This window comes from Augochlora pura, chromosome 11 (assembly GCF_028453695.1).
Source record: "Augochlora pura isolate Apur16 chromosome 11, APUR_v2.2.1, whole genome shotgun sequence".
Classification (NCBI taxonomy): domain Eukaryota; kingdom Metazoa; phylum Arthropoda; class Insecta; order Hymenoptera; family Halictidae; genus Augochlora; species Augochlora pura.
The window spans coordinates 8,867,104-8,892,342 of record NC_135782.1 but is presented as its reverse complement, the minus strand read 5'-3'; the positions used below and the strand labels follow the sequence as shown (position 1 = coordinate 8,892,342).

General features: G+C 36.9%; 1 protein-coding gene across 3 annotated transcripts in view; it reads right to left on the bottom strand.

Moving 5' to 3' along the window:
- LOC144476761 (calcium uptake protein 3, mitochondrial-like) overlaps positions 1-21,503 on the bottom strand; it is a 33,986-nt gene extending 12,483 nt beyond the window's left edge. For 2 of the 3 annotated variants that reach the window (XM_078193951.1, XM_078193953.1), the window contains exons 1-3: positions 21,294-21,503; positions 4,360-4,501; positions 2,903-3,013 (exon numbers count right to left, since the gene is read on the bottom strand). In XM_078193951.1, coding sequence (XP_078050077.1) covers positions 2,903-3,013; positions 4,360-4,501; positions 21,294-21,503 — 463 coding nt within the window. The remainder of the gene's footprint in view (positions 1-2,902; positions 3,014-4,359; positions 4,502-21,293) is intronic. The other variant, XM_078193954.1, reaches the window with a different exon arrangement.
- Positions 21,504-25,239: the final 3,736 nt, after the last annotated feature.

The window sequence follows — 25,239 nt, the reverse complement described above, 5'->3', positions numbered from 1 at the left end:
CTAAATGTTATGATTGAAATTTCCATCATCATGCAAAGAAGGGTTAAGGAAAGATTAGGAACACGTGCCTGATTTGAATTGAAGTTTCGAAATTTATAAAATTTCGCGATAGAGTTAGAATTGTTGACTGATATTTTTCAGTGAGATTATAGTTTCTTAACTCCAAAATGATAACATGAGTTTTATTGTTATAATTAGTATGCGATAAAATGTCTGCAGTAGAAAAGTATAGTATAGTACCTACATGTAACGTTAAAAAATGTTAAATAATGCTTGTTTATTACAATGTCTTCTCAACGGAAAGTAGAATTGTTTATGAATATAAGGTATAAGTAGAATAGAACAAAATAAGTAAAAGTCGAATCTTAATACGATGTCAAATATTTTGTTTGCAATTAGATATTGATATTTCTCTAGTACCTGTAAAATGTACCGTTTACTTTTCTGATTTTTCGTTAATCAATTGTTGTACTTTGTGTTCGCAGGTGCAAACTGTAAGAAAGATTTTGATAATAGAAGCACATGACTGTGTATTTGGAAAGTTCATTCTCGGATTTCCTCTCTCAACCCGTCAATTAAGCGTCCTTTTTCGATTCTCATGAAAAAAGGAAAGGCCAATTTGAAAAATGTATTTTCGAAAAAGAAACCATGCAAGAACTCTTCTCTCTGATAAAATAAACATAATAGTAAACGAACTAACACGTTTGAAACTTTAAGTGAATGTAAGAAATGTCGTTTTTTTGGATCGTTAAGGTGTTGTACCCCCCCCTGAAATCAGAGTAGATCAAGCCGCGAACGTATATTCAGCCATGAAATTCTGGCTCGGGGAAGAGAGAGAAAAAAAAAAGGGAAATCGGTTGCACGGAGGGCGACGCCGCGCTGGTCGTTTATTAGAGGGAAGTGTGAAACTGGCTCCGCTCGACGATTATTTGCATTTCCATTAGCGCGACAAACGTGCGGTGAACGCGCAAAAAGCCAGGAAGGATCCGCCGAACGGCTACCACGGGCGCTCGTTAACGACACGGCCCTGTTATTTCGATCGTCGCAGGGGTGGCGGGATTAATTGCTCCGCGCTGCGCCGGTGATCCCCGAGGTCTTCGCACCGTCACAGAAACCGAGAGATCGGACGGGGAAACCGGCGAGAAGTACACACGCGTTTTGTTTTATATGTACTGGGTGACGAGATACATACGTGGCTACCTGAACGACTACGTCACTCCAATTCCGAACGCTGACAATGAAAAACAACTGAAATGGGGATAATAGAGACATACAGGATGTCAAAGGATGTCGACCGTCTAAATATCGCTACCGTTTTTGGAAACGTTGATAAACCTTGTTAATTTGGGAGTAACAATTATAGACGAATAAAAATAATTATAAGCATTTAAAAATATTGTAAGCGAATAAGAATTATTAATAAGACATTTAAAATACTGTCTTCATTATATGATAAAAAAAACATCTATTTATGATTCTGTCATGATAATAATATTTACGTTATTAATTTTATGTTATTGATATTTATTCTTATTTTTATGTAATAATTTTTACATAATTTTGACATTAAAAAAACAAATATTACTTCTTGCATTGTGGAAAAGTTAAACAACTACGAAAAAACATGTAAAAGAAAGTAAAATATCTGCTATAGATTTATTAGTTGTTGCGTTGTTTCTATAGAGTAACGGTGATTTATTTAATAAAATTATCTAAAATTGTATACTCGCTGGGCCAAAGATTAACAAAAATTGTTCAGTGCAGTGAGATCTAGAATATGGTGATAATAATTTGTTTTGCAATCGGAGAATTTTTCGGGGTAACCTTTACTCTTTGAACTATGTAAGAAAATGGGAAAAACAGTAATATTAAACAGTATATATTAAATATACTATATAATATATATTTTGTATACAAAAGTTGATGCAGCTCGAAATTTTTTAGGCATTTTTAGGCACGGCAAAACCTACATTAATACCTCAGAAAATTGAAATTAAAATATCTGTTAAAGTCATCGTTTCGATTTAAAGTTTCCCAGGAAACACCCTGTACATACTTTAGAAATAAATGAACATATTCCTTGAGAATCTTCAGAAAGACAGAGTAACATTTACCGAAATCGACCAAACTGCTCGAGTCGTTTCGAGATTATTAGAAGATGTTCAATATTTATTTTCTTTTATTTTATTTCTTCGATTATTTTATCTCATCTATTAGAAAGATGTAAATAATATACGTAAACCGATCGATCACAAAATCGTCGGACACCCTGTATAAATAGTTTTTTTTTTTGTCACCCGCTTCTTGTCGATAATTGAATGCTAATTGAAGCGATTAAATGCAAATCAGTCGAAGATTGAATAGCACTGCATGCATTACCTGCATGGTCAACATATAAATTTGACTGGAGCCGCTTGTTCGAAACAAATTACAAGGTTTGGTCTCTATTGATTTTTCAGCAAAGAAATACGAACTTAAATGCGGATGATACTAAATATGTAAATTATTCTTTTTCTTTTATTTTATTTAGTTTCACAGACCGAGCCCTTTTAGAAGGCATTATTAATCGAGAAAAATGTACCCCTTAATAAATATTAACCCCTTGCACTATATAACAACGAGTCAGACTCGTGATAAAGACTTCATGCAAGATCTACTAAATATGAATATTATTAATTTCTTCTAAATCGAAATAAAATTGAATCCTTCTGTCATCAAAGTAGATAACGAAAATATAGAAACTAGGAACGGAAGTAAATAAAGACAATAGAAGAAACAAAAATTATCTGGTCCTGCTAAGGACAGCATCAAGGACAAATAAATGCTAATCAACGCAGCGTGAAAGGAGTCGTAGAGCAAGGGGTTAAACCGCTGGTCGGCGAGTAAAAATATCTCAACTCACCCTTGTCCCGCAAGTTCCTTAGCATATGCGGACTACCATGGCGCAGCGTGGGGATGGAATTTCTCATCACGTCGAGCTCCTTGTCGCTCAGCACGCGTCTCTTCAGCCTCGCTGTAACGCCACAGATGCGCATTTATTTTTCAAAAGCGGCTGATCAAGGAATCGTGTTATCACTGGGTCGTCGTTCCCAGTTTACGTTAGGATACGCGCGCCCATCGTCGAATGAAAAAATAAACCTCGGCCGGGAATTATTTCTATGCAAATGTGCATCGGCTCGCGTGACGCGCGGCGCACCGAAATAAAACTCCTGCGAAGTGACGAGACATTCTTAAAATTAATTCCATGTTCATCGATAGACCAAGTCGTTGGCGATTTACAAATCAATCGAACCATTCACGGTCAATGAAACCGGATTCGCCGTGCTTTCGCGGGCGCAACGATAAGCTTCCTTCTTGCTCGACGGAGTTCATACTTTTCTAATTTCACGATTGCCTGGTAATAAATTCGTTCGTAAGTGGTCGAACGTGGTAGCAGAAAGAAAAAGGTTGACATTGATGGCCGCAAAAACGATCGTTTTTCATCGCGATGGCAGCTAGTCCGCCTACCACGGAATCATGGGCTTCGCGAATATGCCCCCGCGGGCATAGTTGGTTATCATTTAGCTAAATGCTCATTTGAATGATTATTTGAATAAAAGAACACTCGTTCTCTATAAGTTTGATCAAAAAGCAGAAATAATTATTTACCAGTTACATAGATCCAAATTAATTATCCAAAATAATACAATCTATTCTTACTTACAATTTCAATTGCTACTTATTAATTATCATTTTATTACTTATTATTCATTGCTAGATTGTGGATTTGATATATTTATGATAAAAATGAATAGATCGAGTATAAAAACGTTACAACATACAAAGTCTTTAAAGATAAAGTTCCATTACTTTCAAATGATTAAAATTATTAATTAGTCTAGACTATTTTAATTTTTCTTACATTTTAATATATTACAATTTTTTAACTTTCTCAATCTTTTTACTACTTTAAATTGCAACTATTCAATTTTGTCATAAACGCATAAAGTCGGCAGTTCGGTGACGAGATACGAAGAGTTTGAAACACACGCGGTGCTACATTGTTTAAAAATAAAATGTTCACGCAGAAATTTCACCGTTCACTTGCTAAAATTCCCCCAAAACGATGCACGATAAATATTTTCAACAAAGCTGAATCATCGCGTACGTCTGAAAAGCTTCGTATCCCATCACGAATGATAATCATGGTTATTCATCCTTCAGGTGCTTCGCCTTTGCTTTTCGGGATCGTACGGTAATGCGCGTCATTAATATACGTTGCCACGAATTATGAGGGCATTTGTTGTCAAAGACAAAGCGAGTTATTATCGCGGCCCCGGCGCCACTATTGCCGACCGTGCAAATTTATTTAATACTCACGTCTGGGTTCGGGTTCAACAACACTGTCGAGGAAGTCCTGGGGCGTCATGTACAGTTGCCCGTCATATTCCACCGATGCAAATTTTATAAATCTTCGTTCCCGCATCATCAGCTTTACTGCCTTTTGTGTCTCATCGTCTCGCTGCGCAACAGTGAAACGAAGGGAACCGTGTCAATCGTCAATTTGTTACGTGAAATTTACGGCGCGGCGCACAGTGGGCCATTTGCGCGCGATCTCGCTGGCCGAAATTGTATTTCTCGCTGAACGTGCCGTCTAAATTACACCTACTAACTCATTTCTAGTATTTCAACTCGAGGAAGATAATTATAAACAAATAGAGATTACAACGAGCAAATAAAAATTACTAAGGAAATATTCAAGATACTATTTTTATTATTTAATGAATTCAAAACGACGTGCCTAGTTATTTCGGGGGTCGAAAACGTATCAATCGTCACGAAACAGAGATGCAATAAGCGCCAGTCGAATGCAGCGTCGCCGGAAGTACTCCTCTAACTCGCCGGCATCCGGCGTGTCGCATTATTTCAGCATTCAGACTGGACGAGACGAAACGAAACGGAACGAAACGGGACGGGACGGGACGAGAAGAAAAGAATCCTGAGGGATTGTGTGTATGCAAGCCTTGCCGCGAACGTCGACGGGGATAACTCATAATCAGTTCCCCTGAAACACGGCGCGGCGAGTCCCGCGAGTCGCGCGTTCCAACAATTTCGCGTCCCGGGAACGAACGATTCAATCTGCGCGCCGGCGAGATCGCAAATTCATGTCGTTACAGGACCGTTGCGCGCATATCTTTCACGGCTTAACTGCGGCTTACGTCGCGAAATACGCGCGGCAGACGCGAATCGCCGCGGTGGTGTAGGTGAACGCTTAGGTAGGAGGAAAGTAATCGGCCACGAGGTGGGCGTGCTGGCTCCCACGAGAGAAGCCAACAAAAGGGCCTCGCCCTTCTAGAAATTCGACAATCTCTCATAGTCGTGTTCCTATGGTGTATCGGCATGCGGCAGTCCCACCTCTACGGTTGTCCTCGCTGAATCGGTGCGACCTGGACGGAACGGGATGTTGAAAAACTGTCCAATTTTTCACACGTTCGACACGCGACGATTTAACGCTGAACCTACTATTGGAAATCAGCTCGAAATTAACCCTTTGTGGAAACATCGAATCGGGTAAAAATGTTTGAAGAGGTGTTGGAATTAGTTAATGTAGTATTTCTTGTTTGTATGAGATAATATTTCAAGGTTTATTTGTCGTTACTAAGGTAAATACTCGTACATCTATTAAAAATAGTAATTTATATTATAGTAAAGATTTATATTTGTAGTGAAGAAAATTGTTAATTCGAGTAGCATTTTTTTTAAGATGTACTAGAAGTAATTGTTTGAGATATTTAATTAAGATGTAAAATGATAAATAATGATAAAAATGTAAAGCAATAAACAAATTAAGGGAATTTAAAAATAATCTCTGTATCATTTTCAACTTATGATTTGTTACAATTCACGAAGAACATTTTCATTTTGCACAACCGTCCGAACTTTAGCTACAACTTCGAAACGAAAGCACGAGACGCGAAGATCCGATCGATCGATCATGAAATTCAATTGTTATAAATTAACGACAGGTATGGAAATTCTACGTCCGCGGTGCATGAACGTAATCGGCTGTCTGGGTCGTTGCGAATTACACGTGTAAGTCGAGAAAAAGCCAAAAGCGTTCATTAGAGATAAAAATAAGAGTTTTACCCCTCGGCGAGATACATCGCCGAGATAGCCAATCAAGGCGAGAGAGCGCAAATACCGTATTGTCGTTCGGATCAACAATGTTATTACATCAGACGATGATTGTTATCCGTATCGATGCAGTTACAAGGCCCATTCCCCGTAAGCCGTGCGGCATGCGCGCGCTCGCGCCCCGTGCCAATGATTCTTGCCGTTCGGCCATAGACCGCCCACATGAAGGCGGCAGAAATCATTCGGCCGGTATGCAGAAGAATGCATAGGCGTGCAAAATCACCTTAAGGATCGCCGGTAGTTTTATTGTTCGACGCATTTCCATAAGCGCCGCCGTAATCGGATACAGTGTCGTTCGCGAAACTCTGTCTGGCCATAGATCATTCTTTTTCCGTGATAAATCGTTTTTACAATGATTTAATGTCTCATCGTAATTCATTCTTAATATTTAGGACACAAATACGGAACAGCGAAAACACTGTGAGAATTATTGCAGTATCAACCACAGTCGACGGATGAATTTATTTAATTAATTTAATATAATAATAAAAATCGATACTGTATCAAAATTATTATAAAATGTATAAAATTTTAAGCATTGTCATTATTATATACGTAATTATATTGATTAAGAGGAGAAATATATTCTCGTTGGACCTTTGCTGTTTCGAAATGATGCAAATTAAACAAACTATTTGCCATCGATGTTGGTTATGACTAATCGAAAGAAATTCCTTTCAATCATTCAAGCCGGTTACCAAATTAAACTTCTTTCATTTATAATAAATCTATAAAAATTCATTTATAATATTGCTATTATAGCAAAAATTGTAATCAATCATAATGATCATCCTTAACTGAGATCATTTAACGCCGGCGACGATGTTCAGGGTTTTCTCTGCGAGGCGGCGCCCGAAATTTAAAAAAAATAAATATTAAGTTAATGATATTGAATTGTCATGTTTTTACGCCGGCGTCAACGTGTTAAATTAACGATCATCGATTCCGGTGTCATGCTTTTTAAAATTTCTCTTCTGACAATCGCGACGTCTGGTTTTCTCAGGCTACAACAAAATAGGCCAGTGCTCATATCCTATTGTCTATAATTGAAACAGTCTACGTCTACGAAATGTCGCGTTTGGTAGCAAGAAATCTTTTGTTTCCCAAAGAATCCATTTTGATGATAATCCAGAGTCTGGAAGCAGCAGTTTTTCGCGGCAAGATGGAAAACACAAGGGTCCCTTCTGGGTCCTTTGGCGTCCGTACAGTTTCTTCGGAGCGTGTTAATCCGTGGTCAAGGTCAGCGATGGGACGCAGTCGGTACAACCGAAGGCTCTTACGAAATAACCTTCGCCCCGGCGCGGCGCGGCGTATCCAGGGACACGATCTCACGATCCTTCATTCAGAAATACATCAGTGACAGAGGCGACCAGGCCCGACTCTCTCTCGCTCTCTCTTTCTCTCTCGCGAGGGAAAGATATTTCCGCGAGAATGAATTTACGCGACGGCACACCCATAAATCGTTCCGTTTCTTTCCGTGGTTAATGCGCGGCGCCGGCGATTTATGGGATACCAAACGCCGTTAGGTCTAATCTTCTCGTTAGAGACTCGAAAGAGCACCGAAGGTGCCGGTGCCTTTGTGCCGATCGCTACCGGGTGAACTGGAGGACCACCGTGGCTGCACGCTTTGGAAATTAGGCCTCCGGTTACGTGGCCGGATAAATGAAATTCTTCCTCCTCGACTTTCATTTGCTCCTTTAACCCCTTGCGTGACCAATCGAAATTTTACCTACACTTTTTGCTTCTTTGGAGGATAGTCGTCTTGGTCATTTTCTAGGGCGAAATAGGGATAGATGGGGATCCCGTATCAGGGTCGCATTGTTTCGTGAGATTCTTTCGTTTGTTTATGATCGGATTTCGGATTTTAATCGTTCGTGATAAGCATTAGTAGATCGAGCGAAAGTAATTCAATAATTTCAACGTATTAAATAATTTGGACGAATAGTTTGAATAAATAGTTTGAACGTAATAAATAATTGACACTAGATCGCGAGAATCGCACGTTGTCTCGATTATTTAACAATTTTGACCGATGACTTTTAAATCTTTCAACAGTTGCAGCTTGACTCTGCGTTAATCGATTTCGATGATATAAGTTACCAGGATCCACAAAACGCATGTTTTCATTTTTGCTCATAGGTTCGGATAAGGAAGCTTCTTCTATTTTCTTGTTATCCAAATTAATAGGAAGATGAAAGAAAAGTAGTATAGCCAGCATCTACGTATTTTCGTATAAACGTATGTAAAGGATTGCGATCAAGTATAACAGGCTCCTAATCGTACCACAAATTCCAACAGCAGTTCTCGTCCATAACCAGCCGACGAAGCAATCGATCTTCGCATTGATCATGGGACTCCTTCGTCGCCAATTCATCGATCGAACGCAACCGAATTTATCTGGACACGATTCAACCAAGAGCCACGGTCATTACTGCGAAACGGAACGGCACGAAGCATCGCCACGTTTCTCGATAAAGTTGCCACGCTCCCGAATACGATCAAAAGAAAATTCGCGTAGGATGAAATTTCATCCGCGTCGAGCTTCAACTATGAAGCCGATTATAGGCACTTTAATAACTGACAAGCTATAAATCATCGATCGCTAGTTCTCCATGCTCTAAACCACTCATCTGGGCAGCTCTCTTAAAATTAGACTTGGCGATACAAAATCAACGACCAATAATAAGCAGTAACTACCTCATTCTCTATGGTGCCCGTCGTTATACCTTGGTCCCAACGTGTCCTTAATAGATCCAGCTAATTTAAAGCAAACATACAACCGGGGCACACTGTTATTTATAAACGATTCTGCAACACAGTTTGCTCGGCGATCTATAATAATGCCAGAGGATTATTAAAAAGCAACACGAGATCCAAGGAGAAAAATAGAAAAAAAACGAAGAACAGCGTCAATGCTGAATGAGGAATAATCAAACACGGAGACCTATCACTGTGATTATCCTAACTTACAAAGGTCTTGGAATCACGGTCGCGTCATTTCTCTGAATAATGTATCTTCTCGAACGTTTTTACGAAACAGTTGCTTCATCGCCATAAGGAATCGCCAAGAAGAAGAAGATGCACTGGAGAAGATCGACGAAGAAAAATATGGAATGGGGATCAGAGATGCCTCTAAGTGAGGGACATTTACAATGAATCCCGTCGCTATGGCTACCTAGAAAACAGTTCTCTAAGATGTTTTTATTACACAGTTGCTATTGATCGCTGACATACCAAAGGATCTCTAAAAAGAAGGAGCAATGGAAGATGAAAGATGGAAGATATAAAATGAGGCTTCCATCGCATTATTTAATTCATACTGTTTACAAAAAGGATTTTTAATTGATGAACTAAACAATTACCAAAGCAGGGAGGAGGGAATTCTACATTGGCTTCATGTGGTGGTCTTCATGTTATTAGGAATTATGCCTTAGTTGCGACTATGGTTATCTCCGTTATAGAGTACTATGCGTCCTGTCTCAATATGATGTCCTGCTATAGCTTTGGATATAATACAGACTGGATATAATTCAATCTTTTTCATTGATAAACACATTAAATGTTGTTGTGTCAACACACAAGTAATGTTGAACGAAGAATATCTGCACAGAGTATTATCAGCGGACTGCGAACATTTATGTAAAATGGAAATTGTGCAAGTTAATTGCAAGAGACGTAGGCCTGATAAAAATGTTCCTCGCGTTTAGTCATTTTATTAAGTTTTACATAATAGAAAGCTGATCTCGAATTCTTCTAATGACTTTACAATAAAAAATTGATAAAATCCGGAGATTAATAATTACTGCAGCTAGCTTAATTTCCAAATGATTTAGTACCTAAAATAAGTCTAGGTTGCTAGTCTAACCTCTGTAACACCTAAGAGTCTCGAAAAATGAAAAGCAAGATCGCAGAGGACAGATACAAAATGAAGAACAGTAGTCACGCTGAACGATAAATTCCAACATAGAGTCCTATCACTGCGACCAACCCGCCACCTTTCTGTGTCACCACCTTCCCCCCCGATAACGCGCCTCTTTGGACCGCCTAGCAGCTGATGATCCCGCCGACGTCGGTCTTAGCAGTCCAAGTCGGTGTTAATTTAAGCAGAATCATGTTCGTCCGATCAATATTCCGGTCAAGTCGGTTGGTAACCTGGTAGCTGCGTGATGCCGCTTTAACTAACGTCTGTTGGCACATCCTCGCGTGTCTACCGGCCCCGCATAGGGGTGTTAGGATGGCATGTTAGCGGTCCAGTGTAATGACAGGAGCGGTGAACATTATGCTAAGTGCAAGGCATCCGACTTCCTTCCTTTTTGTCCGTTCCATCGGTCCTGGGGACCTCTTCTTTCTTTTCTCGGCGCGGATATCTCCGCTACGGCGCGGCGCGGCGCGGCGCGGCGCGGTGCGACGTGGTGATTAAGGCCCGTTTCATCCGCACCCGTAAACAACCGTGCCTGGCCTCTTCTCACCCCGCTTAACTTCGCCTCTCACACTAACTCCCTTCGCGCCGCGGTTGTTATACATAGTTTTCAATGAAGAAGCACGCGACGAGATTCTCTCCCGCGGGAACGATTCTCTGCGGGTCCTTTTTACCCTCCTCTATCTAAATCGATAGCCGCGAGAAACGATCGTATCTTCGACGGATCGGGTCTTTGAAGGGTTTCGAGGTGACAGCCTCGATCGGTGGCAACGCTTTCCTTGTTTGAACAGCGGTTCTTCTGGTAGGAGAGCACTGCCATGAATTCAACGCTTTTTTGGGGTAAACGTACTTAGGGTAAACGTGCATCGATTGCTGTGTCCGTTAAAGCGAAGTTCAGAGTTTCGATAAATTAATCGCGGATATGATGCAAAAAATAACAATGCAGAACTGCACTATTTGATTAGGGCTTATCATTCCTAGACGATTTCTTGTTAACGCTAATTGAAAATAGACGTAGACGTTTTCATAAATGAGAGATTACTCGAATAATAAGTTATTTATTAATATAAAACTGTCGAAGAAAACGAACAAATGTAACGAGATATTGATCTATCGGAAGATAAATATAAAAAAAACAAGAGTTTAGACTGCCGATATTTTTTTAGACTTGCGGATTATTAAACAGAATTTTCTTTATTTCAGTGATAATTTCAGCGAGACGAAAATGATTCATACATGTCTTTAAATTCTATTTTCATTGTTTGAAACTTCACCTAGCTATCTTGATTATAGTTGCATAGAATACGCAGGCTAATAATTATGAATGCATCAAACGCTTTGCGATTATTCTCACGTATATTTTTATGTACGTTCTCAAAGTGCAATTTCACGATGAACAAAAGCATGTCCCGGCATTACGTTATCTTCACAGGAGTTTTAACTCTGGTTTACACAAGGAAATCACAGGTTTCGCCTCGGCCAGTTAACGGGCCGTTAATTTCCGGAAAAACATCGTTGATACCGGACACATAAATATTTTTTGTTGCTTTGCCTATGATATTCTGTGGCAACGAGGATAATAATAATTTGTACGAATGAAAGCACGACGAAAACTTCACGCTGGCACCTGAAAATGAGAGGTGCGCGGCTGATCGCTGAGACCACCGGGAAACCACCCCAAACACCTGCCCGCTCTATCTGTGCACTAATGTCGGGGATTCAGCTTAGCGTATAATGCAACGGTGACTTCTAGCGATGGGATCAACTCCATCAGCGCCAGTTGTGAGCAGCATTTCGTTGACACTTGCATTTCTTACTTAATCTTTCAGAAAATACTTTATTCGGATGAATGAAATTCCTAACATTTTTATTCCGACAAATCAAGTTCTTTGACTTGTTGTATTTGAACAAATGAAATGCTTCAATTATTGTATTTGAAGAACTAAATTAATGTATTTGAAGTATAAATTAATGTATTTGAAGAACTAAAATTTCTTGGCTTTACTTTACGTTACTTTAAAATCTTTTCTTCCGTACAATATGATATATGCATTTATCATAGAGTCGGGTATCATACAACAATCAAGTGCTACAGAGAGCAGGTTTTCTCATTAGATCAAAATACTTCAACGAACGCGTGGAAATGAATACAAATAGAATTAATGGCGCCTCTTTTTCTTCTTCTTTACAATTTTCTAATGTGTACAATTAAAATATAATTGATCAAATATATGGTATGTACATTTGCATGTCCTTATATTTATTTATTCGATATTAATTTATCCAGTTTTGTCAGAAATCATCGCACCCAGCAATATCTGCACTGTATTCGGAAATAACTGTATTTGCTAATAATATTCGGTATTATGTATATAAATAAATATCAATCAATGTATCATATAACCAAGGAATACTATAATAAACGAGGATAGTCGGAAATCGAATTAGTTCGTTTAGGATACCCCACTGTATTTTATCAATTGCTAAAGGAGAAAACAAATTTTGGCAGCTCGAATTTGGTAAATTTAGATTTTACGGTACTTGGATTACCGTTGCCGATTTGTTGAAGTATTTTGACATTGCTTACGACGTACTTGAGCCCATCACTAGCGATCACGGATCGATGTACTTATGGTGGAGCACGGTGGCGGCGCGGCGGCCCGGCGCCGAGATTGCGGTAGCAAATTGAAATCAGATAACAGGCTTCCGTCGAAATAGTACCTCCTCTTCGCAAGGTATTTATTTGCATATGGATATTTCGACACAAAAATCTGATTATCGAATTTCACGCGGTTAACTTCGAGGAACTTAAGGGGGGAGAATGAGCGGGCCTGTTTTGCTTGACAAAAGATAAGAAAAAAAAGTTAAACGACCTATGTAATTCTAGTTTTAAACAATCGAAAGATCAGTTCTTTTACTAGATAAATGTATATTGTTAACGAGTCTCACTCACGTTTGTTTGTTTTATTTTTAAATATTTCAAGACTGCATTCATAAATGGACAATGGAATAAGATAAAGTAATCTCGCTACTAATCTTATAAGTTTTTTTTTTTATCGATTACAAATACATATAATATAATATAGTGAGCTTAAAATACATAAATTTTCCTTCGTATCTTTAATTAACATTACGTACTAGTATTTTATAACAAGAAATAATTCTTCAAAAAGAAACTGAAAAATCTAACAAAGTTTTTCAAATCAAAATATCTTAAAAATGATCTCAACAAATATTCGGGACCCCCATTACCATGTAATTAATATAAAAATAGTATCTTCAAATCTTGAAAAATACAGATATTCAATAAATAAATGCAGATATTCAAGCTGATCAAAGTTATTGGACGAGCCCTGATGTAACGTAAAGAATTATGTTAAAAACTATATTTATTAATGGCGTTAAAAGTTGACTACTTTAATAGAAAATTGTTCGAAAATTAATAGAAAGTATTCGTTACACCGCAGGCCTCTGGGAAAGCATTTCTAGTCGGAAAATATGAAAGCAGTTCTTCGACGGGTGAACATTGAAGGGAAACGGTCGGTCAGTTCCAGCGGCTCGTAAAGCATTTCGCTGATAGTTCACAGTTCACAGCGGACTAATGAAGTTAGATTTATAGGAGCATAAAGCTAGTCAATGGCTCTCGGCGATTTCAGTTTCCGAGGCGTTCGTGTCGGTTTGGTCAATCACAGAAACGACTTTCGGGGATTTGTTAGGCGTAAATTTCACATCGGGAAGCATCTAATCGTCGCCGCGATTATTTTTATCGACCGAAATTCCTTTATCCCCACGCGTTCGTCAAGAAAATTGAATTTTTTTTTATTTCACACGTTATAGATACAGTTAAAATCGGAATTATTAGACGACCAATGATAGAATATACCGTTCCGTGCGGTTTCACTTTGAGAGATGAACGCGCTTGTATCTTTACGATTTGAAATTTTATCGTTTCACGCTAAAACGCCAAGCTCAGTCAGTAGGTCCGGATGAATGCACACAGTTTTAGAGCGGTGATAGTGTAATAACTGAAACGGCTTTGAGAGAGGTTTTAGGGAGTTTGAGAGATTAGTCTCTTAAATAATAGATCTATGGGAGCTTAAATGAGAACGTGAATCTTTACGAGTGGAATTTCATTCTTTTTGTAGCGATGAAATTCCTTTATTACAATCAGTCAGCTTTAGAGATGAATAGCTTCTAATAGAATATAATATAATAAGGAAATAGTTTTACAGAATGTTTTCATAAACTTCGATAGGCGTTTTATAAATTATTATCTTTTCTGTTTTATTATTTGTTGCTCATATTTTACTTATTCGTACATAAGATGAACGTACTATCTGCATTCTTACACTGTAACGAAAATAATTAAATTAGATTTTACTTTCGCTGTAGAAATTGTGATTAACCCTTTACCGTTTCTCGATAGTGACAATTAAATTTTTCGATTGTAATAATTTCAAAGAAGAAAGAAGACAATTTATATCTGTAGGCGTTTACCTAAAAATACTGATGGCAAGAGATCAGAATTTTCTTCAAACTAAAAAGGACGGAATAGCATTTACCACTTAGCAGGTTATTACTACAAATCTCGTGTCAGACTCGTCAATGTACGTCAAAGGGTTAAGAAAACCACACACATGTTCCATAAACTGGTGCAATCACTGACGATACAGTCTCTACGTTAAAATATTTGAATAAACATTATTTTTACAATTAATTGTCACATAACAGTAACTCCGTGTGAGAGTACATATTCATAAAAGAAAATATTAAAAAATATCGGTCGATTCTTGACATTTATTTCTATATGTTCTATCTATTTTTTATCATATGTTTCAAGAAGAATTCATAATTGACTAGGGTTTCAAAATACATGTTTTTATCTTATGGGGACTATGATCGAATCGCTATAATTTCGACAATAATTCGACTATCCAGTGAACACGTGGTTTAAGATATCTCTACGGTATGTTCCATTTAAGACGTCCACGGGATGCTTTTTGTAAATAGAGCAATACGTGCTGTAAGCCTTTAACACGATCCGGAGACGGTGGATCTATTGTTGTTTCAAGATAAGCGCGAAAAGTACATGAAATCCGATCTCGGAAACAGCAGTTTAAGAGATATATGAGAAGATAAGGATCACAAAAGCGTAGCCAGGGTCGTGCGAAAGAATATACCAACCTGGAGAGAAACGTGTTAAAATTGATCGCGAGTGCAAGTCCTGTCGAATAACATTCACTCGGCCCGCAAAATTTTTTATTCCGCGAACGTGAAAATTTAACTCTCCGATAAACGTGATATGCTAATATACTCTGTGTAGCGTATTTATGGAAATGGAACCCTGAAGTAGAGCGTAGTATACGGTCCTGGCTGCTACGACACCAATCGGTGGCCTCTTCCTAATGCTTCGATTTACGACCGCGGCCGAAGATCTGTTTGATCTTCCCGAGGAACGCATTGAACATTAAGAACAGCGCAACTCCAACAGATAGAACTTGCAGAATTGAAAAACCTTCTCGCACCGAATAATAAACGTTCTTCGTTTGCACGCGCGTGGAACTCGTCGAATGAACTTCGATGGTAGGTATAAATTAATATTAATACTAGTTACATATAAATAGCATTGGTGAAAATGGAATCTAGCACGAGATTTTCGTTGACTATTTAAGAGATCAGATTGCGACGCATCTGAACAACAGCAGTTCGCTTAACCCTTTGCACTATAACAACGAGTCAGACTCGTGATAAAGATTCTACCATATTTACTAATTATGAATATTATTCATTTCTTCTAAATCGAAATCAAATTGAATTCTTCTATTATCAAAGTCTAGAAACGGAAGTAGATGAAGATAATAGTAGAAACAAAAATGATCTGGCCCTATTAAGGAAAATATTAAGGCCAAATAAGTGCTAATCAATGCAACGTAAGAGTAGTCGTGGTTGCAAAGAGGTTAAGACGATTCTGGATCTGCGGCACTCGACTAGTTCTCGAATGCTTAGTTTAAGCACGTGTTAATAGCGAAGTATAATAGAACTAGGTAGATTGAAAGCTATTATTGCACACGTGTGCGAACTCGGTTCGCATTCTTGGTTCATTCACCTGCGGAATCTATAGTACAGCTCTTATCTTAAATTATTTCGGAGATGGCTCGGTGCCTGAGGAACACGAAAATAAAACGCGAAACCTAGATTTAATTATTGTGTTGCAAGGAAAGTTCGCCAACCCGAGAATTCCAAATGTTTCGAAGCTGAAAGACTGTCGGGAACTTTAAAAGCAGTTTACGGATATTTTTATTATCGGTCATAATTAACCCTTTACACTTGCGTGGCGGTCTCCGAGGCGACGCTAAAAATTGCTACGGTATTATTAAAAGAATTTTCACGTAGCTAAATTTCTCTGTGGTCGATAAATTGTCGAATAATACAAGTCTTCTGTAAGCATACACGTTCAATCTAACATAAACCAAATAAAAATAAAATAAAATATAATACGTTGAAACAAACGTCTTCATTTTAAAGTTAGTTGACTCTATGTAGCTACGGATTTTATATTTCACATTTTGAAATAATCTTACATTTTCCCCATTCTTTGTGGTAAGCTAGAAGACATGTTACGAACGCATTTGCTTCTTCTCAGAGTCAGAATAACCTGCGCACGTTATCACGCGCTATAATTTAGTCAAGAATTCGCATAAACGCTGCCACGAGCCGGATTCGATCGGCGAGGGTTTCGATATCCAAATCGAAACCTTTCGTCACAGAAAGTTACGAGGAAGTGAAGATTACGTCTGCTAGTAAACGTTGTCACGTGCATTTCAACGGGTTGCTGTAGTTCCTCTGATAAACGCATTGCAACTAGATATCCTGCCGCTGTTAACCTTCTTCGAATTGAGCGAGATCACTTGAACTGTTTAAAGATGGCAGAGGTAGTAGTTTACTATACGACGTAGCGTTTCTTTCAATTTCGTTATATTTGGAATGACAAAAAAGATAAAAAACCCAAGTCTTTTTAAACTTTTTTTCTCTGAGTTTATTACGAATATTTAAACAATGCATTTTGTAGATTTCTGATAATTTATACGAGCGGGTTAGTATTATCATATATCATATATGGTATCACAGTGGTGTCAAAACATTTTCGAATATTTTGACTTGTTTATGAACCCTTTGATCTCGAAGCCATTTTAACTCTAAATCTAAAGTAATTTTTCTGCCTTATAGTATTTCCATTTGATGTGACAAAGTGTATTTGATACATATGAAATTGTTTCTCGTGACTAAAGTACCAATAGTTCTACTGCTAAGAATTTTTTAATGTAAACTCTGTTAGTATAAAAATTATTTTGGGACGTGATCGAATAATTTTAGTGATGCCTTAGTCACAAGCAAATTTTATTAAATCGTTTACAAGTTGAACGATCTTTAAGACGATTATCACAAAAACTGACCTCCGGATGAAAAAATGTTATACCAAAATATTTTCTTCTCTTTTGATGTAGAATCATCCCCTGCCGGGTTGTACTACGATTTCCAGGACACCCTGTATATACATTTAAACATGTACTATACATTTGTGTATAATACAAGTCATTTAGTAGCGCTTTGAAAGAGTTATTTTGTTTTAAGAGATGTCCGAATATTAACGCGACTCTATACAGCGTGTATAGAGCTCCTCGGAGGACTCTATTTACGGTTATACCGTGGTAGTATCAGCTGTTTGTGTCACTTGTACGCCGAAGAACGGAGAGATAACGTGTCCTACGGACACGCGTGCTTCTTCAATTCGATCTGGCACAGCTTCTACTCGGAATACTTGTTCTATTTCTACAGAAGTTTACGTCATTGCTAGAGCAACGGTTTAGGCGATGTTAGAAAATCATTTAAGAGATACCGGTTCTACCGTGAGGCTGTGCCACAAGGCTTTTAACAATCGAATTTACGCAACTGATAAGGTCTCTACAACTGCTTTTCTCAATCAGCGACTTAATAATAGACATTCGCCGTACGTGCGCGAAGACAGCCGTAGATTACAGGTTAACAAGCACGGCTATGCAAATTTAATTTTATTCCAACGATTATCGAATTTGTTACGCACGTTGAGTGTGAATATTATAATATATGTTAACAAGAATATAATTAATTCAAGCAGACATCCCCGCGTTCGTTACCGGAGTATTCCTTTCTGCTTTGATAACTGATGACAATTCTTTAGTCATTGGAATTTTCAATTTATTATTTCTGCGATTAGACTAGTATCATTTTTCTCTGGTTTTTCATTGTTCGAAAAGATTCGTTTCTTACATGTGGATTATCGTAAAACAGTTGTTTCAATGAATATTCATTAAAAGCAAATCTACCCTTTTTTAATGATATGTGATACAGTTTTTCTCGTAGATTTTATTTATTCATTCAGGAATTTGGAAAAAGTAAGCGGTTTTTCGAATCATTTCAACGAAAAATATTGCGATTTTGTTATTTCTTTCTCCTAACTCGATTTTGTTCAAAATCCTTAATAAGATAAATTTTGCAAGCAGATTTGAGGTCAGCTTGATAAAATCTATGGGAAATGATGTATAACATGCCACAAAAAGGTCCAAATGGCACCCTGTAAATTACAATCCTCTTGGATTACTTCAATCATTTATGAACTACTTTATACATCATTTTTCAAGGTTAAACAATCTCAATACCAAGTTCTCCCTATTTTTCTCTTATTCTACAAAATTTCAGCTTCAACCTAAAAAGACTGCATTTCTTTATCTCGTTCCTATCAAAAGTTCTTTGATTACGAAGGAACCACAATCCAGTTAAAGGGAAACAAACGACCGTACCATTGATTTCAATGAATCCTACGGTCACCCATAACTTTTAACGAGCTCCAACAAGCGTTACCATCGGAAAACATTTACATCCCAAAATAAATTTATTCCAATATCTCGAGGTTATTTAATCGACGGCTCGAAGTTGCCCGACGTGAACTATATACGTTTGATCAAGCGTCAAGGAAGAAATAATTTCCGCCTAATCGAACCGCCGGGACCGTAACTTAGGTTTACGAAACCTAACGCTATAGATGCGTGGCTTGGTTTGATCCTTATTGAGTTCTCGATTGGTAGGACTATTGATTTTCGTTCGCATAAAATGAATGTCGCTAACCAATCCCGTGGCTAGCAAACAAGCTTAGGGCAACCGGAATGCCATCAACGTTCAGACAGATGGGCGATCGTTTTTCCGTATCCTTGGAACGTTGTCCGGCGTTATCGTCAGATACCGATCCTTCGATCGTAGTATGGCGATGGCGAAACGGTTCGCGAGAAGGATTCTCGAGGATAAACGACGCGGTCGAATCTTGGCTGCGATAATGGTCGCCGGTTTGCCGTTGGTCGCCTGGTGATTTATGGTTGGCTGAGAAGTGCGCAAGGATCAACACTTGTGTCGTACTAGTACCGCGGACGATCGGCATCCACGCAAGAACATTGGACAGGAGGTGTTGAATGCTGCTGTTCACTGCCTCGCGATCCCTTCGCGATCCGAGGATGATAGCGGTCGAATTGGGATTTGGAATCCGCGAATGTTTTGCAGAAGTGCTTTAGCGCTTTAGCTGTTCGCGTTCGAGTAAAGATTCTCAGACGGTGTCGGGGGAACATTTTATTCGGTATCGAATAAGGGATAAAGGTTAGTGAATAGTATTTTATTCGATGCCAGCGAATCAACATTTTTCTCTCTATATCTATTTATTAGAATAAGATTTGATTCGAATAAGGAAAGAAACGATTAAGGATTCAGTTGATTAAGATCTTATTCGAATAAGAATTCATTCGTACAAAAAAAAAAAGAAAATGAATTCGTTCGTCGACAAAAATTCATACGGAAAATTGTAGAATATAAAGTTTTTTTTATAGTTCATCGATTTATTAGTTTCATATTTTTCTTACGATAAGCTTTTTTTTTATTAATGATAATGAAATCTAATGGGTAAGTAAACATTATAATTTTATATTTTAGTTCTATATAATTTTATTATAATTCTAGGAACAGTTGAAATTTAACTGATTATGAATGGTATTTAGAATGTATTAGGAACATGTTTCTACGTATATTTTTATAAAATTGCGGAAAAACAAACACAGTCAGCAATCATTTACATAATTTGAATTATTTTATTATTATGAATTACTATTACGATTATTTAGAATAATAAAATAATGTACGGCGAATAATGAATTGTTACTTGAACCAAATATTCGACTAATTATCTCCTACATCTCACAATAAATGTATACCATTTTTATTTTTCATAAAGATCCGTATTTCTCAAATATATAAAAATAGAGTTCCAAGATTTCAATACTTTTTGCAGAATATTTGTCGTCAATCTGAATCTTTAACAAAAAAAAAAAACAACGCGTATTCAAGGATATATTTAAAACTATTATATATGTTTGAAAATTGATTTTGTTTCAATTTTAAAAGATTATATTTATATATGAAAAATATAATCTATACGTATAGTCAGATTAATAATCAATAATATATCGTATTCTATCGCCAAATCAATTAATACAAATAAACTGATTTAAACCAAGTAGAAATCGAAGTCGATTTTAATTAAACTATTAATGAAAACAATGATTTATCGATAACTATTTTCTACTCTGATAAAAGAGTAGAAAATAATGTTAAAATTTGTTTATGTCACCGATACACTTTTATTCTATACTGCATTATACTTCTTATTTCTAAATAAGATTGTATTAAATTAGATTTAAACAACAATTTCTTATTTTCCACTGTGCTCTCCATATTGGCATGTTTACAGATCAAGCACTATATTTATACACACAGTATCACTCCTAACCTACAATCCACGGTTAAGAAACGTCACTACCATAACTGCCTAACGGTATCACTTGTCGAAAGATATCGTCGTTCGCTGATGCAATCAAGTTCGTGTCAATCCTAAATCATTCAAGGTCAATTGGTCTAGTCATCGGGGAATGGCTGTCTCAAAACGACGATTCCGACAAACAAGAGAACCCGATCATTCTCTTTATCAATTTATTAAATAATTTGTAGCGACAGAGAGCACCGTCGATAAAGTTGTCGGATGACAGCCAGCTCGAAAACGAATACACGTGCGAATTAGAAAAGGCGAATAGCAAAATAGAAGAAACGCGAGCCTGCGTTTAAATACCTTTCGAGACTTCAAGGCGTGAACAACGTTTGGCTTCGTGTACTTGTATCCGATAAAGAGGGCGATCGAGGCTGCCACTAAATGTCCAGCGCTGTTCCTCCATTGTTTCACAACACTGTCACCACGCCACGAGCTGTACGAACGCTTGGCACCACGAAAATGCCGGGATAACAAAGGTATTCTCTGTGACAACGTTACCACAGTCGCCATGTTTGAGGCGAATGATAGCGATGCGCGCATGCGTTCCAATGCTCCTGGCGAATCCCCACACCGTTTCACCGTTTGGTAAATGCAGTTTTGTTAGCGAGTGCATTTCATCCTTTAATTGCACTGTACAATACTGATTTAGTTCTGATAATGAGCAGACGATATTTAGAAATTTGAAATACATAAGTCGTTTAATTGTAATCTATGTGTTGATATATTTGTTATTAACTTGTTAAAAATCAGGTATTTTTCAGTGATGGTTATAATTCTACCATCTTTGGTTGAAATTATTTTTGTTTGGTAAAAATTGGAATTAAATTTATCTAGAATTAAAAGAACAAGAATTAATTATTTCTTGTAATATACAAATGACGATTTTTCGTCATGCGGACGAATATGTGTTAATATTCTACTTATATAGTTGACAAGTATTATATCATTTGATATGATAGTAGGGGAATGAATGGGACACTACCTTTATTTAATAAACTGTAAACCTTTATATACTAAAATTATGCTCGCTTTATGGTTTTATTATGTATATGTAATCATACGTAATTTGAAGGCGTTATCGTTTAATTTCTAACTATGTTGGATCATTAATTTTTGTTACACTCGTAAAACGCATATTTTTCTTTTTACCCTTCAACGTTTATGGACAACAACAAATTGAATAACTGGGATAAACGTCGTTAGTTGTAAGGAGGAACCATAAATTAACTGTATGAAATTTCAATTAAATCGATTCATTGAATTCTAAAGTATTTTTGATATTATTCTTGATATTATTATATATACTGTATTATATTATATATATTATTATTATTATTAAAATCTATAATTTATGAATAATTTTAAAGCTTCAGTTTTGAAGTATTTAGTAAAAATATTTATTTTGAAACTAGAAATAATTATAATAATAGTAATGGAAATAGTTTTGCAATATCTGTAGAAGGACGGAAATAAATTAGTGAAGGAAATACAATAAAATAATAGGTTATTCTAATATATTATTATTTATAGAATAAATGAATACTTGAACGAATACACAAATAGCGAAGTTATGTTTTCGTCACTCTTTTTTTATCCAGTCGTAAGCTTTGACTTCTTTAGTCTCGGCATTCGCTTGCTTAAAACGTTGACTGACAAGTTACTCATATGTGAGTGACACTATTCTTTGATCACATTTAAAAATCAATTAGTGTCGCGACATGTTCGAGCATAGTTCTCTGAACTTTAAACTTTTTTGAGATGCGTGATTTTAAAAGTTGCTACACGAATGAAGATTGTGAATACTAGTTGAAACAAAACAAATTTTATGAACAACTTCCGAGACATTTTTTAAACGTTCGAAAATTAGATTCGCGTAAAGAATAGATCGTCAATTATAATTCAATGATTGCATTCAACAGAAATGTAGAAAAATAACAAAGCAATTTGACGAATTCTAACTATCTAATTTCAGTGTTTATAACTACTTCTGAAGCTTCATAATACTTCCAGACACATTAAAACTCCTCCCAGCCACCAGATTCAAATGTAATTTAAACGTAATTTAAATATAATTGAACATACAATGGAACGAATTGGAAATTCGTATTCGCAATAATGCGATTCGCAGCAAGAATGATTTGAAAAACGCACTTGTTGAAGAACAGGTCTTCTTACATCAACTTCTTTAATCTTTTACGTTAGAAGATTTCATAAATAATCTACTACAAATCAGTATCGTTCATTTTTTCTAAATCGATCAAAAATGAATTCTTCTGTTATCGAAATCTAGGACTGAAAGTAAATGAAGATATGCAAGAAACAAAAACTGCTTCGTTCTATTCGAGAATCAAATTATCAAGAACGAAGAAGTGTTTATCAACAAAGCTGTGAATAAAATTATAATGCAAAGGGTTAACCAAAAATTTATTCATATCAGTTGCTAAATACCAGAGGAAATGAGGAATGCTCAACAGGATATTAAATTTTTTAACTACTTTCATTTACTAATAAATTATTCTATAAAATGTTTCATTGTAAAATTTCACTGTGAGTCATTTATCGAACATATCTTAGTTTTCACTTCTTACAAATCACGTACTATATCGATATGTTTTCTCTTTTATGATAGAAAGAATATCCGAAATAACGTAATTGTTTTTGGATATATTGAAAATTCATTTAGTTTTCACTTTATCTCACACCTCAAGTTTCAAATAATCATAATGTTAAAATTGATGTACTATATCGTTATGTTTTTTCATTTATAATAGAAAGAATATTTGAAATAACGTAATTGGCTCTGGATATATCGAAAATTCATTTAGTTTGCACTTTATTTGACATCTTAAACTTCAAATAATCGCGTGGCCGATTTTAAGCTACAGTCACTGTACTTTTGGAGCTTCATGATTTCTACGAGTTTTAATGAAGCAGTCAACGCGTTCATTGACCATTCTTTTATATCGCGTCTATTAATTAAAACCAAAACGAATTTTAATAAAGCCAATGTTTCTCGAGCCAATGATTCTTCCGTTTATCGATCAGCATCCCCTAAACATTGGACAAACTATATTCGCGTAAACAGTGGGCTATCGACGATAGTTCAATGATCGTGTTCGGCAGAAATAGATGGATGGTGCCGGGGAGAAAGGTGTCGCCGCCGAGAAGCGTGAAATTTGTGCGACGGAAATAACGTCGCGGATAAAGTAAAGACAGTGGTCCCGAAGGGCGTTATGTAACGAAACGGTGTCATCTTCGACCCACGACGTACTGTGACGTAACGCCGAAAGAGTTCCGTTCAAGCGGTGCAAGTGCTAAAATTATGCGGGCTAATGTACGTACGTGCCGCGGTTACTCCTTCTACCGGTTACCCCGGTAGCTTGCATTTGACGTTTATTAACCGGGGCTACCTGCTTTCTTCATCTCGGTTGCATTATTTATAAATGCACCCCGCTGCTCGTACAACCGGTCAGCACAATCTTCCGTAGATAAATCTTTTCTTCTTCCCTCCCTGACTGAATGTACACGGCGCGGCTCGTAATTATTCGAACGGTAGCGAATTCGAACCTATTCCGTGATCACGCGGTCCAGGAATTGAGTCTGTTGCGTTGGCAACTCTGATCAGGATCAATAAATTCCGATCGAGAATTTTTCAACGAACGACGCACGAAGGGAACGTTCTGAAAATTCCTGTTTAATCTGCATGAATATGAGAAATTAATTTTCCCAATGGAGAGGTTTATTAAATCTTCGCAAGCTCAAAGCGTTGGCCTTGCCTTTTATTTTCGAATTTGATAGAACGTTACATCATTTGGCCGCATTTGCATACGCGAATTTACATTGCGCGGAAGTCAATGTCAACGTGTAACAGAAAATTCAACAATCACAGTTGTCGGTAATTAAAACTGTTGTAATTTGTATTGATTTAACTAGTGTTTTTGTTTCATTATTGTTGCGTTATGATAGTTTAATTTATTTAAGCATGTTACCATTTATACGAATACGTAGTTTAACCTCTTCAGAGATAAATTTTTATAGAGGGAACAATCTATTTAATTTTTTCTTTTTTATTTATCCGATGAGGTATTGCTTGGTATTGCCGAGGAAATCTGTAGCAAATAGTTTCTCAACTGATTCTCATTTTCTTTGCACTTAGAATAATTATAATTTTAAGAAAACTAGACGCACGCATACGTGGCAGAATCCCTGAAGAGGTTAAAGAAGTTAAAACGTATGATACGATAGA